Raw genomic sequence first — 21412 nt, forward strand, 5'->3', positions numbered from 1 at the left:
TCCAGTTATAAGATACACTTGTACCAGGGATGTAGCGTACAACAATATATACAACAACGACTATAGTTATACCTGCTGTATAACTTATATGGAAGTTGTTAAGACAGTAAGTCCTAAGAGTTCCCATACCAAAGAAAAAAATGTGTTTTCCTTTTTCTTCTATTTTGTATCTACATGAAATGATGGATGTTAACTAAACATACTGTGGTAATCATTTCATGATACGGATAAGCCAAACCACTAGGCTGTACGCAAACGTATACGGTGCTGTATGTCAATTACATGTCAATAAAACTGGAAAAAAAACCCTCAAAAAATGTGGTAACGTTTATGACTTACTGAACACATCTCCTCGGGGTTTCTGAGGCTCTGTCTGTATCCTGTTGTCAACTGTAATCCTTCTTGGAGACGCAGTGGCAACTGGTGCTACACTTGTCAGTCTGGTGGTTGGTCTTCCTGGGGTTGCTGCTGGCGGAGGTGTTCTGAGTTCTGTGGGTGGGGCAGGCTGTGGCGCTGGCTTCAGGGCAGGTCTTGCTGTTGGCTCAGGGGTGGGCCTGCTGGTAATGACAGCAGGTACATAGGGTGTCTTCAGAGGCCACCTAGTACTTCTGACATCAGGGATCCAATTACTGTGTCCTCCATCACCCCTTGAAATGGTACCATTTTCCTTTGGTACATGAATTGGACCTGAAGGTTCAATCATGACTTTTGGAATATCTAAAACAGTAAATGTATTTAAATTAGTGTACAACCCTCTCTCCTTAAGAAGTAAAATATCAAATTGTAAAAAACAAACACATCAAAATACCTCATGCCAACTGGCTTACTTTTCACATCGAGAATACTTCCCTACTGTTAAGTCAGGCTGTTTTCCAAAAAAATTAATATGTGTGTGTATATGTAATCTATACACATATATATTCATAGACACATATATCTATTTGGTGGGTATACACAAAAATTATATTGTGTTTCTGTAATGAAATGTATCATTTGAAACACAAACTGTTTTAAGTATTTGTAAAGTGGAAAGAGAGAAGAATCAATGAGATTTTTAAGTGCAGAGACATTCTAAAATTTTAAAATATGAGAAATGTATATTTAGAGTCTATGTTAAGTGTCTCCATGGTATGTGTATATTATAAAATCATGTTTAGAATTGTCTGAAGACTAATAGTTTTCTCTTCCACACTTTATATAAATTCAATTCACACAAATACATTTTCATTAAATGCTCTACTCACTGTTTTATATTTGGTTTTCCTTCCCCTTTACTAATTTATACAATTGCTTTTTAAAAAAAATTTCAGAGGTCACCAAGATCACCTGTGGAAACTCTGTCCTTGATTGTATTCACCAAAAGGAATTAATATTTAATCTTCTTGGAAGCATATATTCCAGACTGGGAGTATAACTACATGACCCTTCAAAAATCCTTTAATCCTCATGATTTTATGCCCCATGATTTTCAGTAAATATTTTACTCCAGAAATTTAAAAAATGATCTATCGTTGCATGAAATGTATGCTAAATTGTGGCCTTTGGCTTGTGAAACTTTCACCTTGGAGGGTATTTTTTTCATGTTTATCTACTGACATAGCCACACCACAAATAGAGCTTATAAAAATTTAAAAAGCAAAACAGTTCTGAACGTAGAGAAAATAAATATGGAAATGATTTTTAAAGAGCAGAATTGGAGGCATACAACAGAGGAACGAATATATTCAGATTATCCCACCATTATAATCTAATGCTAATGACAAACATACATTTAAAATCAAATTCTCAAGGAGGGCTCTATAATTTCGTACCAGCTAAGGAGAAGCTACTGAGAGAGTTTAGTCAAGGAACTGAATGCTTTTAGGAGTAGAATGTATTACTGAGTCTTTAATTTTTAAAAATTACTGAGCAAGTGATTTTATTGTTTGTGGAAATCACGGACTAGTATTACTAGATATGAAAAGTGATATTCCTTTGATAATTAATCTTGTTCCTTATCTTTCCTAGTAATGGCCTTTGTGTAATCTTGTACTTCCTGCTGGAATTTAGAGCTGGGAGACAAGCATGACTCACAAACACAATTCAGTCCATCGCCCTGGTATCCGTCTTTACATTTACACTTGTAGGACCCGTGTATGTTGTAACATCGAGCAAAGCTGCTGCATTGATACTGACCAAGGGAGCATTCATCTATATCTGCATCGGGAAGTAGGAAAAGAAGAGGTTTATCTGGGAGATAAATATGATTACACACCAAAAATACACAGTTTCAAATAAAAATTTTTTTTGCAATGTGAAGGTTCACGTAAAATTGGCAGATAAAGAGAAGAAATAAAGTAGTGTGCGTCCAGAACTACTAGTGTTTGAGTTTCACTTCTGTTTGTTTAATTTAATGCCAGTACCCTCCCCTGCCCTTGACATCCCAGTCATCACCATAATTAAGAGACCTTTCCGCTCCACAGGATAAAACAACACAAAGCAAGGGTTGGGGTTCATTACCGTGACATTGGTATTTGCCTCCAATGTACATGAGGTCGAAGCCTTTATGACATTTGCAGATGTAACTCCCAAAAGTGTTGACACACTGCCTGTATCTAGGGCAGGAGGCTCTTCCAGTAGCACATTCATCAATGTCTAGAAACATAAGCCAACTGTGTCTTAGGAAGGGCAACAGCATGTTCAGATGGAGTAGCTTTTAAAATATACAACTATCTGCAACGGATAGTTGCATCGTAAATGCAACATCATCATATGTTATCCAGCTGGTTGCCTGGACAGGCAACATAAATTCCATATCTCCAAATTTCAACTCATCCTTCTAACCCGAGCCGTCCTCCTCCTGTACTGTATCTCAGCACGTACTGCACCTGTATCCCCCCTAGTTGTTCGAACTAGAAACATGAGTCATCCTTGACAACCATATTTCCCTTAACCCCAGCTGATTCTACCTCTGACAAATTCTTTGAATTTGTAAATCTGTAAAATTCATTTACTCTGCTCTTCACCCACTGCCATTACCCTAGTCCAAGCCACCATCTCCCAGGATAGACTATTCCAAGAGCCTCCAAACTGGCCTTTTCCCTGCCAATCTTAGCCTCTCCAAAGCATTCCCACTCAATTGTCAACAAATGATTTTATTAAGACATAAGAAGGGATTGTTCCCATGCTCAAAATTCTCAACTGTTTCTACTTGCTTTCTGAATTCATTCCTCATTCCTCACCACGTCTTTGACGACCTTGTAATAAACAGTCTTCACCCACCTCACTGGCTGTATCTCAAGCCACCACCCCTCATACTCTGTACTTAAGGATATGGTTTTCTTTCTTTAACCTCAAACAGACCAACCTCTCTTTCACTGCAGTGCTCTGCAACGTTTTCACCTGCTTGACTGATACTTCATGTGGCCAATGGTCCATGTCTTACTTCAGGGCTTTCCTTGACCATTATTTTCTAAAATAGATCCTTTTTGTTTTTCACTCTCTTAGTTATTCATATTAACACTTGGCATTGTTTGTAATTTTACTGAATATTTCTTTCTTTTCTGTCTCTTCCATTAGAATATCAGCTTTGTGAGGACTGAAATCTTGTCTGTTTTGTCCATTACTCTATATCCTAGCACTTAGCACAGTGCCTGGTATATAGAAAGTACTCAGTAAATATCTCTTGAGCCCCCAAATACCTCCATTCATTCAGTGCTTACTACATGTGAGGTACCGTGCTAAGCTCTTTGCATTCATGATCTCATTCAATCCTCACAAGGACATTACTCCCATTTTAAAGATGAGAAGACTAATGCTCAAAGAAAGGAAACCTCTTACCTAAGGTTACATATCAAGTCAATGGCAGAGCCAGGTTTAAAATCAAAGCCCAGACTCTTAACCACAATCTTTTACTGCCTTCCTAATTTACAGGGGGGGGGGGGGAAACTAACCCTTTAGTGCAATACATACAGTCTAGCCCTGTCTACCAGCTCAGCTTCAATACTTATTGCCTCTTACATCCTAGAAATACTGAGCTCTTCTTGTTCCCTGAATATTATGCTCCCTCTAAACTTCGATGCCTTTGCACGTGTGGTTTCCTCTGCCTGAAGCTCCTCCTGTCCCTCATTTTTTAGGGAAACAAAGTTTCCACGGTCTTTTCACAGAGAGAGGTCCCCTTCTGAGACATCTGATATTGTCTAAAGGATAGCTAATTACCTGATGTTAAGTAACTGTCCTTTTTCCTTCCTGCCATCACATTTCACTTTCTTCCTTAACCTGGAGAGGCTGCTGATAGAGATGCTTGATTTTACAACTCACCCACACAGGTCCTCCCATCAGGAGCCAGCCGTAGGCCAGGAGAGGGGCACTGGCACCGAATTTGTCCTTTGACAACATCACAGCCATACTGACAGTTTGCCATGGAGCACGTCATGGCACCTGGAAAGACAGTGACTGTCGGAGAGAGGCAGAGAGCATACTCTGTACCTAATATAACTATGTTTTCTACTTGTTCTGAAATCAGTGACACTGAATCAACAATGCAGATGAAAAGGGCTTAGTTCTCCAACAGTCTAAAGAAAGTCAAAAATAGGAGGAAAAACACAAAGACCTTCTTCCCTCAGGGATAATTAAGAAGTGAACCAGCTCTGTTAGCATCTGGGGAAGACCTTTAACGTATTTGAAGAAATAAAAGACAAATGTAAAACTTTATCTCACAGAGATTATCTGGAAGCTTTTCCAGTGGCCAAGGAAATTGGAGCATTGAGGTATTTTTCCAGATTACTCATGTTAAGTGCTGGTCTTAACTAAGGCATCCAAGTAACTGTCTCAACCATCCATTAAACTTCTCCAGGTACAGCAGATTTCCCACTGAGTTGTACAATGTTAGAGGATTCTAGCATCACTGCCACATGTTCATAAACATGAACTCACCTTATTGCCAAAAGTTCCATGCTAAATATGCAATGGTAAATAAAATTAGCTAACCTTTTTTATTTTATAAAATGCAACCCAGTTAGAGAGAGATAACTGATAATTAACTGATTGATAATTAACTAATTTAACTGACAGTTCAGTAAAATTAAAAATCAAGTCATCAATTGTTGGATATCATATAACCACAATCTCAATTCAATGTTCAGCCTGCAGAGAATTTCAGGCCATTGTCCATTTTATAAACACATCAAAATGATAGTAGGAAACACCATCCATTTCTTTCTTACAAAGACACACATGAAATCTACTTTTATGTTATTATAATCATTTATTTTTTCATTTGAAGTAGGTTTTTTTTTAAGAAAAGAGATATAACTTAGTCTTCAGACTATTATAAAGAAATGTAAAAATGAAGTAAGGAGGTACTTATGGATGGTTTATACTCAATCACCAGGCTGGATGGATTCTCTACCAGCAAATAATTTAGTGTCCATCCTTACTGAGAGCACAACAGCCCTCAAATGGTCACCAATGTTCTTTTTCTATGTGGAATAGTTCTATGCCCATATAGAAGGCAAGCGGAAAAGTGCTAGGAAAAACGTTAGAAAATACATTAGTTTTGTGATTCTTGTTCTAAAGACCATTTCCGAATCAATTTAACATTGGCACCCCTGATAAAAAAATGTTAGACATCTACAATGGGCAACTCTTATTTTGATTTTCCATTCCTTAGGCACACATACAAACACGTGCTCACATCCTGTTTAGGAGGAGGGCTAGGAGGCCACTTTTCACACACTCCCAGAGCACAGCATGAAGTCAAGCCCAAAGCACTTATAAAGCAGTTAAGATTCTTGACATACTTGAGCAGGATCCATCCGGCATAAGCATGTATCCGTTGAGACAGTAGCACTTGTAGCTGCCGTAAGTGTTCATGCACCTGTGCTTGCAGGGCCGCGGCTTCAGGCCACACTCGTTTAGATCTGAAAAGAATGGGGTTGAAACAGAAATTTGACAAAGGCTCAACATTAATGCAAACCACTGAAAATGCTTGTCTATTCCGAAGAATGAAGGAGAAGAGTCAGTCAAGCTATAGTAACCAGCCATTTACATAAGAGATAGAGTCTGTTCACAATGTCTTCATTTTAATGCTGGTTACACTGGGGGCCACCAGGAGTTTCCTAACAGAGGTGACCGAAAGCCTTATAATAATGGAAGGCCGTGTGAATTTCTGGAGCTTAAGTAATGTAGTACATATGATCTCTGTTTACAAAGGACAGTTGGGAAGATTCCCCTCACAGACACGTGCCTTATCATCCCTAGAAAGAGCAGAGTACAAACCATCTTTCTGACTCCATAACCTCAAAATATCTGGGTGATACTACTAGATTCACTCCTGACAATGTGATCTTCCTCTTCCTATTTCAATTTCTTCCTGTCTCTGTTTAAAGAACATACTGTGCGAGCCTATCTTAGTTTACAGAAAGTACATGGATTTTTAACATTAGACTGCTTTGACCTTCCCAAAGAAAAGCTCTTTTTTCAGAGGATAGAAGCTCATTGAATTAGAGTGATCAATACTGAGGTTCCTCTTGTTCAATCTTATAGAGTGTATATGGATCTCAGATTAAAGAAGAAATGTCAGTCTCCTACTTTAGTAAAGCATTTGAGTCACAAAATAAACTTAAAAAAAAAAAAAAAAAGACCCTCCAACATCATATTTTCATTCATTCTGCAGTTAGGAAGGGCATACAGAAATACTAATGGACAATATATAATAGATTATCATTATGTATTTCAGGTTTATTGGTTTAAATATCAATACGAAGTGAGTTAATAAACTTCACTTGAGAATTTTCCAACTCAAGTTGAACATTGCCTCAAGTGAAAATATATCTCATAATGACAAATATACACTGAAACAGTAATGTCCAAAATATAGACTTCATTAAGAAGAAATGACATGTTTATTTTGTCTGCACTGCCAGCATAATTTAATTATCTACTAATGCATATCGTCAAATCAGAAATAAGGATATATCTAGTTGCAAGTTGTTTTCAAATCTAACCAAATTTAAATCTGACCTGCTCACTTATTAAAAATCTATACATATTTATATATATACTTAATGTAACCACCAAGTTACATTGTTTTTTAAAACAACCAAATAATTATTCCATCTCAAAATTTTTAAAATATTTTACTAACTTGCCAACTTGGCCTTTTTTCTAACCTTAACACAACTGGAAGCAGATCCCCAGCTGGGTGAAGCCTGAGGAGGTTACATAAATAAACCAGATGCCTTCATCATCGCCTATGCTTTCTTTAATTTGAAACTTCATATTCTCTTGCCCAGTCAAGGGTATTCACTTCACTTCTCATATTCTTCTACCTTGTATTTTAATATTTATTAAAAATTAGAGTCAAGGAATCTTTTCTCATGTTCTAAGAGGAGTTAATTATCATGCCTAATATGTCCCTGCAGATTCACATCTGGCTTTGATAAATCCCTGATTGATATTATAGTAAAGAGTATTTAAATCTGAATACATTGTTAGAGAAAGGCTTTGTGTTTTAAATATTCTTCTGTACTAAGCAGAAATATAACAGAATAGTACAACAAATAACAGAGTAAGACTGAATTCTATACCTCAAGGGTAGGATACTGATGGATATAAAATGTGTCAATTAAGAACCCTTAAGTTTATTCATAACGAGCCTCAGAAACTTCTGTGTGTTCCTGATGGGAACTGGTTAGATATTTATAGCTCCAGGCAGCTCACATACAAGGCGTATTTACGCTGATGGAAATTTCTTCAGACACTATGGCCATGAACTAAAGCTGAGGCCACTCCAGTCTTGGCCGATAAAGGGCCCCTTAGGATGGCTATGAGAGTCTTTATGATCCAGACTGGGGTTGCTGGTGGTGTTCAATCCAAATTTATCTTTCCCTTCCTGTAAGCAAAAGCACTTTGGGGTTAAGAATCATGAAATTGAAAGGAAATGTAAAATCGATAAGATGTCATAACTCCAGTAAAAAGACCCAAACCAACCTGAGAATCACCAATGAAATAATACGGAAAAGGAAATAAACATGCAGCATTCAGTGGGCAAATGTAGAGATGCTTGTTGGCTATTTTACTATTAATAAACTGACACGTAGGTATCCAAATAGGCTGAAAGCAATTTGAGAAAGCTGTACTCTAACAGCTGGTGACGGGCTGGATGACACTCCCTGATAGTTGGATGCTGTCGATGTCCCCTGTGACTGCTACCATTGCCATCGGCCACATGCACGTGTCTCCTAAAAACTTCCCACTGACCCTTACAAAACCACTGCAGAAACGATGAAATAGGATTCCATAATAATCAACAATGATCAATTTTTACCAAATATCAGAACTTAGCTAAATCAGGGAGCTTCAAAAGATTAAAAGCATCTGGTGTCCTGGTGATGAACTTTTTCCTCAATATTCTTCAGGGTTTCTAGTCTATGATTATTATACCTTATTTTCTTATTCACCAAATGCCTCATAAAATTGAGTTAATACTTGCTGCTTCCAAAATGTCTTGGATTATAGACCTAGTGACAGTTTTATTACTATCAAATTAAGTCAGAAATTCAAAAATGACACTTCCAATTTATAGTAAATGCTCCTATAATAATAAGCAAAATGTAGAGAACAAGAATATTACTCTTGATCTCGCTTTCTCAAATCAATCTTAAAAGTTGATAAGAGAACGTAGGAAGAAAACTTTAGTGTCTTTATTTTACATTTACTTAAATCTTGCTCTTTTTTCTAGAAGTTTGTAATGTAACATACATTATAAGGAAAATCTATGATAAAAAATTAATGAATTCTATCATGTACCTCTCTTACATCAAGGACAGAGCTTTACAATTAAACCACTTATATTCAAATGCTTAAATTGTTGTATATACAATTCTTAAAGAGCATCTATTACAGTCAGGAGTATATTTAAGCAGGGTGGTGAATTCAGGAGCTTGGGTGGGGGGAGAAGGGGAAGGAGCTGGTTCAGAAGAAAAAAATGCAAGCTGCGTAGCATTATAATTACACTTCAGGAAGAAGAAAGAATCAGAAATTTTATTAGCATGCAGACACTGAAAAGTGCTTGAAAATCTGGAAGAGATTAATTGAGTATGATAACCCAATGGATTTTTAAGGAAAATAATCTTTCATTCATTTAATGTAATTTGGACCTTTTTTTTCCCTTTGAGGCTTAAACTGTGCAATGTCTCAGAAGTCTAAGCTTTTACATTTTATCTGACTCAAGTGGAGGTCACAGGCAAACAGATCTCAATATGTCAACTGCCATAACTTTTACTCTTTAAATTTTCAATTATATACGTCAATAAAAAATTTTTTAAAAAGAAAAAAAAAAAATTTTCAATAATTCTGAAATTCATCCCATTGCCCTAATTTCTTGATCCAAATGCAACAAGTTCCCTATGAGCAGAAACAGCAATTAACAATTTAAATGAGTTTAATTCAGTCATTCTAAGTTCCTAAATCTATGAGTGAGTGAGGAATAAAGTCTTTTAGAAATACTGTAGAGTCATACTGCCACCTAATTTTTCTACAAAATCTTCCAGCCTAATGAAGTCATTAATACTTTTGGTGTTTCTATTCTCACACCAGCCCTGTAGGTGAAGAGAGTAGGAATTACTCTCCTTCTATTACGAACTGGTTTGCTAAGACTTGCTCTCAATCATTGAGCTACTTCAGCGCTGTGCTAGAACCAGAACTCAGGCTTTCTAGTATCACAAAATGTTCACCAAAAGAAGGAAGCTAATGTATGGTCTGATTTCCAAGTGACCTAAAAACTCTACACCCCAAATGTGGTGGTGGGGAAGAGGACTTGAGCACTTCTAAAATCTATTTAGCGAAAGTCATCAAAACCCCAATCTCAGGTGCTTTGGAATTCCTGACTTCACCTACACAGGAAAACAAAAGTTATTTTGTTATCTGATTTTTTAGAAAACATTTTGAAACCCAGAAAAGAAGAAGAAAAGCAATGGATACTTGAGGCAGGGAAAGGACAGCGGAGGCTCCAGGCTTTGTAGAGCACAGAGAATCAGCACCAGGTGACAATTCCTGCTGCTTGCTTCACGTGCTCAGGAATGTGGAGGACTGGGCACTCCTGGGGTGAGTCTTCAGAACATTGGCAAGAAGTGACAACACTGCAGGAAGCCGTGCAGGTGGGAGGAGCAGACCACCTGAGATAGCGCACGCTCACCCCTTGAAGGTAAACTTGTGGCTTGATGATCCAGGGGTTGTGAAAGAGGCTGTTCACTGCCTTGGTCAAGAGGAGTTGGGTAGAAGTGTTCGTCTTCACACCAGGAAGAAGGTAATAAGAGTCAACTTTGAACTGATGTCATTTTTAGCCCTAAAAATCTTTATAAGTGTATATTAAACAATTACATAAAGTTGGTGGAGTTCAAAAAGAATGCTTTAGATACTTTACAAAAATTAGTTTCTAGTTCTTCTGGTTTCTCTTTTTTAATTTTAATTTCTATGTTCCTTAAAATTTATCACTGCCATCTTGTGTCCCAAGAACACACAAATATTATAAGTTATCATCCACGTACATCCTCATATCAATTTTTTTAAGCACCAAAAAGGAGATGGTCCTTTTTCAAAAGATGATTTTAGTCATCAACACAGACAGAAAACTCAAAAAAACAGATTATATAAAAACTGATTATTATCAACCTGCTCTGTTTAGGTACACCTAGGTCTTATAGGACCAATTTAAGATCTTTTCCTATATTATTATGTTGTCCAATAGTTTAAAACACTCCAGAATTATGCATAAATTTATGATTTGCATAAAGATCTCATTTAAATAAATAACACAACAGATCATGGATGTTTTAATTCAAGTGTAAGAACTTAGGTCACATTTAGGTCACATTTAATTAGAATATACATAAGACACCCCATGCAAAGATGGATAGGACTGAGATATCTGGGGCTGGAAAAAAAAAAGAAGAATATACATAAGATGCTTTCTGCAAAAAATGGTAACTGTGGCCATTATTACCTAACCAAAATATTATAAGATGGGTGAGACCCAAAGTAGAGTCAAAAAGGCAATCCCATCCTGTTTCAAGACTTCATATTATTAACAGCCAGTTAAACTTCCAAATTAAATGAGCATTGGTTCCTGGGGTTGAAACCACATATCGTTCAAAAACTAAGGCCTTGAGAAACTACCTTAATGTTAGGGTTAAAGCACTTCAACTATTGTGCTAAGGAAAGCAATCAACTGAGGCTTAACTAGCTGACCAAAGTTTACTGTCTGGTTCTGTGCCATAAGATACCGAGTCTTTTCTTGGGAGAAGGAATTCAACATGTGAAACCTGAACCATGTCAAAACGTTAATAATTGATATTTATAAACTGTTTCCTCTGAAATTATTATAAAGCATGCTGTAAATTCAAAAGAATATCTTTCATTCCTGAAAATATGCAATGATATGGTATATTACATGCCCCAAATTATTCTCTAATGGGAAAGTTATGAAAAAGATTATTATCTATAATAGTATCCCTTTTTGGCTGAGGAGGTTTGTATGGGTACAGAGACTCAAGGAGGGGGGAAATCTGAATGAATTAAAATTACCAGAGAAAGTAAGGTGGGAAAAAGCACATCTTGCCAGAGTTCAGGTTAGAATTTCATCTACTGTGAAAGGCACCTTGTGCCTTACAGAATATGGTCAGCCCAAGGCCATGATTTGATACATGATCTGGCTATGGCAAATCCAGAGAATAACTCAGAGGCAAGCAAAAGCCACCACCAGCAGATTCACACTAATCTTGTAACAAGTCTGCTAACTTAAGCCAGTTCCACAGTGGGCCTGCCCTGCTATTCCTGCAGCTCCCCAGGCAGCTCTGAAAGCACTCATTTACTCAAGCTGTTCACTCAGCCAAGCAAGTTCCCAGGGGGTGAGTTCCTAAAGCACACAGCTCGCAACACAATTTTTAGCGGATATAATTTTTGCCTTATACCAAAACTTACTTTTAATCAAATGTTAATTTCCAGTTCTGTGGAAATTAACTACTTCAAGTATACCTCTTCTTAACATTTCTCTCCTCAAGAAAAAAGAAACTAGAGACTTCCCTGACTGTCCATTGGTTAAGACTCCACGCTTCCACTGCAGGGGGCACAGGTTTGATCCCTAGTTGGGGAATTAAGATCCCACATGCCTCGTGGCCTGGCCAAAAAATAAAAAACAAAACCCCCCCCCCAGAATAAACAAACACTCCTTCCCCAAAACCTCTGTGCTTAAAAAAATTTAAAAAAAAAGAAAAAAGAAACCTATTTGATTTCCCATATCTCTGAGGCATGTTTTCCATTTTATTAAAATGTATGGTCTGGATAAAAAACTGTCTAAGTTAATTTGTTATGTAGCAGATACAGACAATTTGCTCTAATAACGTTTCTGGGGGTCTCTGGACAGCTCTCCCACTTACCTGGCTCACTCCTGGCTGCCTCTCTCACTCTGACAGATAGTCCACGGATTCAGAGACTAAGGAGCTATACCAGACAACTCCATGGAACTCTTTCCCGTTCCTATGGTGTTCAGGACCAAGAGCCATTATATGAAACAGTCACTAAGCAAATATTTAATGTGCACTTATCTGCAAATCATTTTGATAAAAGTTTTCGGGAACCTAGAAATCAGAGGGACCCCACAAAGGATTCCTGCTCTCAAAGAACATAAACTTTCCCATCAGGAACTTGCCACAATTGCTTTTATGGTAAGGAAGGAAAAGAAAGAGATGATTAAAACACATAGGTTTACTGTGGACTGGAGTTTTATATTCAAGACTGAACCTGAAATTACATCTTCAGTGGCAGCACTATTTTTACAGGTGTCAAATCCCATTTTGCCACTAATAAAATCCTGTTCCCCCTAACTATATTTAGTTTTGGGAGGCAAGATTTCAACTCAGTATATTTCGATTTTTCTTAAGAGAAATGGGTATGTATTGCAGGGTAGAGTACATGGTAAACTGGTTTTCTGAAAATAAGAGATACCCAGAGATGGATCCATGTTCCAATGATAGTTTTAGTCTCTGAAGCACATTAAAGTTGATGTAGTTCCTGCAAATAAATTTAAATGAATTCCTCTGCGATCTCAACAGTGGCTTCTTTTAATAAGTCTTCTATGTATACATTCCTGGCATCAGGACAACAAAGTTTTATGGTGTTGACATATTAAGGGAACCTTTGATGGTTTATGTTCAGCACTTAAAAAAAAGAAGCATGCTGGCACTCTCAGATGAACACTGAAAACTCAATAATCAGAACTGAACATGCTGCTACTTGAGAACTTACACTGGAGAGGAAAAATCAAATGGGTTTTTAAAAGAGTGAACTGAGATAATAAGAACCCCACTTATTTTGAAAATACTACCCACGTATGTTAGGTAAATTCCAAGTTAAAAAAATATATTATAAGATAGAAAAGAAACTTTGGAAAATATCAGCTATCAGTCAAGTAGCTGATACTAAAGAACCCACTTTAGAATAAACAGCTTGTCCTACCATTGGACACGTCACATTTTACTAACATGGATTTCATCTGGTAGTTCAGGAACAATTACATATACTTTCAAATTTCAGTGTTCCTAATTCTTGTGAAAACTATGTCTATAAATCACGAGTTTACATGACACACTTAAAGGAGTATCAGATACTGAAGAATAAGAGTATTTCAACAAGATTATTTCTGTATCAGGTGAGGTCAACTATGTATTTATGGGACAGTTAGACCCCACATAACTCTTTCATTTGACATTTAAAATGCTAGGAAAAGGATTTCCCTGGTGGTGCAGTAGTTAAGAATCCTCCTGCCAATGCAGGGGACACAGGTTCAATCCCTGGTCCGGGAAGATCCCACATGCCGTGGAGCAACTAAGCCCACGCGTCACAACTACTAAAGCGCACGTGCCCTAGAACCCGTGCTCCACAAGAGAAGCCACCGCAATGAGAAGCCCACGCAACGCAACGAAGAGTAGCCCCCGCTCGCTGCAACTAGAGAAAGCCCGCACACAGCAACGAAGACCCAACACAGCCAAATAAATAAATAAATAAATAAATTTTAAAAATGCTAGGGAATATTACTTTAAGGAATAAGTGAAAAATTTTACTCTTTTATCCTTGCATCTTTCTAGTGAAATCTAACCCTATCTCTTCTTTATTTCTGTTTTTTTCTTTTTAACACCTGATGGTAGAAAGTTTTCGGTTGAAATTAATTAAAAAGACAAGTCTTGTCAGTCTTGTAATGCAGCATGCGTCAGAGGATCACATTTCCAATCACGTTTTCTTCATCCAAAACTACACTGGTAGAAAGAACAGGAGTTATATAGACAATTGCTCTAAGTTGACATAGCAGATATTTTACCAACTACTTTTGTGAACTTGGACAAGACGCTGAATATCCCTGATGTCTCTTCAAATGAAAAATGAAAAATTATTTATAGCTTATTATAATAAAAAACACTCTACCTCCTAATGCTATTGTAGTGATGCAAATAGATAACATATGTAAAATACCCAAGCACTGTGAGGGCTAAATAATGATTTGCTTTTATAAGCATCTGACGCCAATTAAAAATAACTTGCTAAGTTAATCAAAATCCTTCTCAGAGGAACATTACAAACTGGTCAACAGTTGAAGGGAATTTAATCACAAAGATCAAAGAGCTCAGAGTTGGAAGGGACCTCAAAATTTCAAGCCAGGGCTTCCGTGGTGGCGCAGTGGTTGAGAGTCTGCCTGCTGATGCAGGGGACATGGATTCGAGCCCTGGTCTGGGAAGATCCCACATGCCGCGGAGCAACTGGGCCCGTGAGCCACAATTACTGAGCCTGCGTGTCTGGAGCCTGTGCTCCGCAACAAGAGAGGCCGCGATAGTGAGAGGCCCGCGCACCGCGATGAAGAGTGGCCCCCGCTTGCCACAACTAGAGAAAGCCCTCCCACAGAAACGAAGACCCAACACACCCAAAAATAAATAAATTAAAAAAAAAAAAAAATGTTCAGCTTTAAAAAAAAAAAAAAAAAAAAAATTTCAAGCCAAACCTCCTACCTGACTGAGTATTAAAGTGTTTTCATCTAACAGAGATCCAAGGAGGCTATCAATTTGCCAAACCTTCCCAACCAGTTAGTGGAAGAACAAGGAGGAGCAGAATGTAAGGCTTCTAAGGTTACTGGTGCTGAAATTCTCTTTTTCAAGATCCATTTTCATTATTAATAGTGAATAAAAGTATAAAATTATTTTAATTGCACTCTGATTAAATAGATTTTAAAAGATTTACCCTTATTATATTTTTGTCTTTCAGCAAAATGGCATCTCGTATATTTGGTGACAATAGTTATAGAAAAGTGGTTTGCATGAGAACTTAAATTTTTATATCAGGCAGGAGTAGAGAGGGCTTATGACTGTTTACTTGTGTCACACAGTTTCCCTACCTTGATTGCAGGTTTTGCCGGCATATCCAGGATGACACTTGCACTTGTTTGGTCCGATGCATTCACCGTGTTTGCACTGTGGCTGGCACACAGCTGTGAAAAAAGGATATCATGCATTATTTCTAGGTCAGCAGCATGTTAACCAAGTAGAATCTACGTCATGTACTAGTTTGATAATAAAAGAAAAAACTAAGAACTTACAATAGAGTAATAGAAATATACAAGATCATTGTGTCCCAGAGCAGTAAACACTGTCTAGACTACAGATTCACACACATGTGTTTTGTGTGTGTGTGGTGTATTGCTTGGGGCTGAAAATTTTGCTAAACTTGAGGACGATACTCAAATAGCCAAATAGAAGAAAAATTGGAAAACTATGCGTAAACACAACTGATGTTTGTCAATAGTTATCACTTTATAATAACCTGTACCCATACTTTCAAAATCATTTTCTCAAATATGCTTCAAAACATAGTTCTTAATCCAAAGATATCGGTTAAATATGAACTCCAAATAAATTTCCAATTAAATATTTTATTGGAAATGGTATTTCCAAGAATGGTTCAAAATGAATTAAAAACTAAAACTAAATATTTTTGAAACCTCAACTTAAGAATACTTCTGTCATTTTGCCCATTCTTAACCATAAGTTGCATCGTAATTGCTCATCAATCTATAATACACTTTCTACAGCCTATCACAGAAAATAGAAAGTTCTATTTTACATTTCCAGTCTTCCATCAACTGAGTTTGTCTTCCTTCAAGACCCCAAAATGCTATAAATCATCATCACTCAAATCTTTTCACAGTCTTCAATTCCTACCAAGATACTGGTTAGAATTTATTCTGTTTACACAGTGATTCTCAGCAGGGGGTATTTTTGCTGCCTATGGGGCATTTAGCACAAATGGAGACATTTTTTATTGTCACACTGGGAAGAGGGTGCTACTGGCATCTAGTGGGTAGAATACTGGGATGCTGCTAAACATCCTACAATGCTCAGATAACCCCTGACAAAAACAAATTATCCAGCCCAAGACATGATGGTGCCAGATTGAGAAATCGCTCTATACCAAATATACGTATCGTGCTACACCAGATACTAAAATAGATGAAAAATAATTGTATAGTGTGGTCATTGGTCTCAAAGAGCTTACAATCTAGACGAAGAGACAAAACAATCATGTTTTAAATTCAAGGCAATATTTATTTATGAGCAAAATTGGTGGCACATATGAAATTTGTGAAGAAATCATCACACAGAGTTGCACAGAAAACCTTGAAGAAGAGATCTTGAGTTGGATCTTGAAGCCAGGGTAGACAGAGAAGAGAGCGGACCATCCAAGGTGTGGAGAACTGTAGAGCCAAACAGGCCATCGTTTATTTAGAGGACACTGAGGAGGCCTGTCAAGCTAAAGAGATGGGTAAATGCTGGGGGAAGAGTAAGAGGGGACAATCATAGGTGAGTGGTCCCAGCCAATGATGTTCCCTAAATTTCAGACTGAGGATTATATACTTTATCTATAAATGAAAACTTCATCATCATCATCATCATCAGGAGGATTACCTGATAAAATAAAAACTCTGGGAACAGGAGCATGGGGATGATACGTAGGACAGACTGGAGTCTAACTGACATGCAGAAGGCATGACTTGTTCTTGGGACAGGAAGGGATGGGCTTCAGTAACCCCTGAGTGAAGAGCAGACAGGTCTTGAAGACCAGGTGGAGGGGGGTCAAGAGTGACCCTGTGTTCTCCAGTCCCTGATACCTGCTCCCTCTCACATTAGCCCATGCTTTTCTCCATTCTGGGAGATGCTCCCATTTTCAGACAATTCTCAAACATTCCCTTCAAAACTCTAACACTCCTGTGAAGCTGATGTGCATGCTATTTTTGGTGTTTTCTACATTTCCTCATTCAACTCTCACCAACCCTCCCCTCGCCTGGCACTCCACAGGCTTATTTGCCAGTCTTACTTTCAGGCCTTTCCTGCCTGTATATTTGTCACCCCAACTGGACCCTGTACCATGATGAATCCTTACTGCTGCTCTGTAGGTATTTAATGCAAAAGTTTGCAGAGAGAAAGGGTGAGCAGGGTGTAAATGGTACAGAAATGCAATGGGGAAATTCATAAAAATCTGATTTTAGATATGGCATGACATTCAACAGGAAACAATTCTGTTCAGATCTGTGAGAAGAAATGCACTACCTAGGAAGGCCCTCCAATATTATGCTTCAGTCAATTATATACCTGGTAGATGGTTTATATGCAGTTTTAAAAACAAGTCCCAGAAATAAGCCACCTTTTATGTAATTTCCAGGCCCCATCACCAAGAAATGCAAGTTAAAAAGAAATTTCTTTAATCTTAAAAAAAGATGTTCCATAAATTTTAACAATTATATATGAATACAACCTGAATGAATCAAGTTATCAGAGGCATCCAAAGTGCCATATTTAAAAAGAAAAAGTAGTATATCAACTACACTTGAATAAAATAAATTTTTAAAAAAGAAAAAGTAAACACCTCAAAATAATTAAATGCAAGTCTAGGTAATAACCTCCCCAAATAATTGGAATTTGAAAACATCTCAAAAACATGAAAAAGAAGTTTAGAAAGTACCACTAAAAATCATGAAAAAGTTTATTTATGAAACAAATATGAGGCGCTCAGGCTGTGTTGCCTTTTGACCTACTGACCAGCTTGAAGATCATCCATTTATAGTACTTTCAGGTGCTTTTCAGGAACAAAGGTTTTTATTGTCACCCTCCCTTTCTCATTGTTTGTTCTCAGTGGAGTGTCCCAAACTGGGGCACATCAAATGCCCTCATTCCAAGAGACCCAGGCTGTTAATGTTTCTTACATGTTTAGGGAGCCAGTATTTTCAAACAAACTGCTGTTTGCACGTCTACCCAACAGACTATTCACTGAAGTATCCAACGACCTATATATTAGCCAGCAGGTATTAAATGGAATAGGATACTCACAATGCTGATGTAACCAATTTTTTTTCTCTTACAAAAAGAACACCCTTTGAAAACGGTTGCACAAAAGACTATCTCCTATTATCTTGCTGGCATTAGGTCTGCAATGTGATGTTCAGTCCAATAAATAGGAACTGAATATTTAATACATGCAATTATTCTGCTAGGCAAGTGAGGGTGATGAAGGAATCACAGAAGATTTGAAAATTAACTGTGAAACTTTAATACACTGGCTGAAAGTTAACAAGGGCTATGATAGAGAGATGAGATAAAAGAAGGGGGGAGGGGCAGATCATAACTGTGACTGAGGTCTTGGAAAGGCCTCCTACAGGAAATGTGATCTGAGCAAACGCCTTAGAGGTAAGAGGCAGAGATAGTTGGGATGGGAGAGAAAGCCTTTCAAACTATGAGCAAAGGATGGGGGAAGGACAATGAAGGGAGTTCTCAGGGAGCACCACGGCTCTGGTGGAGCTACAGTACAAAGTGCTTAGAACAGCGGATGGGAGCAAAAGACAGGCTAAGGCAGGTCATAAAAGGCACTGGTGGCAGAAACTGCTGGGTGCTTACTAGTATCTATTTTTCCCTTCTTCTTTAAAACAGAATGGCTTTTTTTTTTTTTTTTTGGAGTGGATAATGAGTAAGCAGTGGAAAAGTACATTCCCTATCCTCCCTGACATATTTGGGTAGCCAAGCGACTAAATTCTGGTCAATTGTATGTAATCAGAAGTTATTGGGTGGGGCTTTTGGAACTTAAAAGCTACTTAAAAAGGTGAGTCTGTCATACAGAGTGAAGTAAGTCAGAAAGAGAAAAACAAATACCATATGCTAACACATATATACGGAATCTAAAAAAAAAAAAAAAATTGGTTATGGAGAACCTAGGGGCAGGATAGGAATAAAGACGCAGACGCAGACGTAGAGAATGGACTTGAGGACATGGTGAGGGGGAAGGGTAAGCTGGGACAAAGTGAGAGAGTGGCATGGACTTATATATACTACCAAATGTAAAATAGATAGCAAGTGGGAAGCAGCTGCATAGCACAGGGAGATCAGCTTGGCGCTTTGTGACCACTTAGAGGTGTGGGATATGGAGGGTGGGAGAGAGACGCAAGAGGGAGGAGGTATGGGGATATGTGTAAATGTATAGCTGATTCACTATGTTATAAAGCAAAAACTAACACACCACTGTAAAGCAATTATACTCCAATAAAGATGTTAAAAAAAACAAAAGGTGGCTGACAGGTGGCTCCTCTGTCTTCTCGCCTGGAATATGGAAGTCATGGCTGAACTACAGCAGCTACTTTGTGATCATGAGGTGAATCTTGAGAATGGAAAAGAGGCAAAGCTGCAAGTCATAATATTAACCCTAAAAGGCCATCCAAGTAATTTAGAACACTGGTCTTTGTGTCAGTGTTACTTGCAGCCAAACACAATTACAATACAGTTACAATTACAATTCAATACAGTTACAATTACAACTCCTAACTATCCTTGAGCACAAGGCTGAGGAATCTGAACTTAATCTGTGTTTACCATCAAGCCAACAAATGCTTTCTTTGGATACACACTTAGGACAGAAGTGTTATGATTAAATCTTAGTAAAGAAATACAATTTGTCAAAGTTATACCTATAATATCATATACCTTAGAAGTATCTAAAGAATTTCATTTCTACATCTAAAAATTAGATTAGAAAATACTTAGCCACCTTGAGACTAGAGGAAAATGATTCCCAACTTCTGTGTAAACAGACCCACCTTTTGACAACCCACTTCACTGTAATGTGAGTTCTCAGTGGCCAGCACACACCAACCTTCACAACCTGCTGTGAATAGCAGGTCAGGAAAGAAATAAGTGGACTATCTTTAGTAGTCTATTTTAGAATGATCTTCTCAAAACATCAAAAATAGATGAGACACTGATTTGTAGGAAAGAATGTGTCTCTTGTCGCTATAGTTTAATCACAAAAGTCAGCATTGTTTCTCTGACCTTCACGTGGATCAGTGACAAGAAGTCTGGGCCACATTTGGTCCAGTGGCCACTAGCACCCACATATGGTTTAGCAGCTCAAGAAATAAAGTTCAGGTGAGGATCACAGGTAGTCCATTAATGACAGATTCTTTTTCCCCCAAAATCAGATGCTGGAATTAAGGTCAAATGGGCAAATCACACTCAAAATTCACTCTCTAACATTCCTGCAACACGATCTCCAAAGTGCCCTTAAAATAACCCCTAAGTCATTACTTTAACTAGAAAAAGAAACATGTCTCAACTGGCAAAGCAAACATAGCTCTTTAATGTCACATGTTCCAAGCCTCTTCTGTTTGACTGCAATCTAAGAGATTTTACTCTTAAAAATTCATCCTAACTGATGTAACTGGGGTTCTGAGAGTTGGACAATGTTTTCTGACACTGAGTTGGACAATGTTATCAAATAAGTTGGGGGAAAATTAAACTCCCACATCAGTTCTATATAATATTTTTTATGTAATCTAATCACACTTGGGAGTCAAGTGCCAACATTTGTAAAAAAAATAAAGACATGTTGAGTTGCCCAAGCAGGTGGTGGCTCTGGAAAGTGACAAGGGAAAAGCCAACTCAACCTCAGGTGTTGTTGTAACTTGAAAATTATATTTTTTTCTTTCTTTTTTTTTTTAAATTTATTTTTATTTTTGGTTGCATTGGGCTTGTGGGCTTTCTCTAGCTGTGGTGAGCAGAGGCTACTCTTCGTTACGGTGCGTGGGCTTCTCATTGCGGTGGCTTCTCTTGTTGCGGAGCATGGGCTCTAGGTGAGCAGGCTTCAGTAGTTGTGGCTCGTGGGCTCTAGAGCGCAGGCTCAGTAGTTGTGGCGCACGGGCTTAGTTGCTCCGCGGCATGTGGGATCTTCCCGGACCAAGGCTCGAGCCCGTGTCCCCTGCATTGGCAGGTGGATTCTTAACCACTGCGCCACCAGGGAAGCCCGAAAATGATTTTCTTAATGTAAATAAGATTGTCTTTCGAATTCTAAGAAT

At 37.8% G+C, this 21412-nt stretch overlaps 1 protein-coding gene across 4 annotated transcripts in view; it reads right to left on the reverse strand.

Moving 5' to 3' along the window:
- Positions 1–21412, reverse strand: part of NPNT (nephronectin) — a 74616-nt gene that overhangs the window by 28253 nt on the left and 24951 nt on the right. For 3 of the 4 annotated variants that reach the window (XM_061192076.1, XM_061192073.1, XM_061192074.1), the window contains 6 exons: positions 15419–15511; positions 5781–5900; positions 4300–4419; positions 2500–2634; positions 2074–2196; positions 340–717 (listed from right to left, as the gene is read on the reverse strand). In XM_061192076.1, the coding sequence (XP_061048059.1) occupies positions 340–717; positions 2074–2196; positions 2500–2634; positions 4300–4419; positions 5781–5900; positions 15419–15511 (969 nt within the window). The remainder of the gene's footprint in view (positions 1–339; positions 718–2073; positions 2197–2499; positions 2635–4299; positions 4420–5780; positions 5901–15418; positions 15512–21412) is intronic. The other variant, XM_061192075.1, reaches the window with a different exon arrangement.

Source organism: Eubalaena glacialis, chromosome 5, assembly GCF_028564815.1.
Source record: "Eubalaena glacialis isolate mEubGla1 chromosome 5, mEubGla1.1.hap2.+ XY, whole genome shotgun sequence".
Taxonomy (NCBI): domain Eukaryota; kingdom Metazoa; phylum Chordata; class Mammalia; order Artiodactyla; family Balaenidae; genus Eubalaena; species Eubalaena glacialis.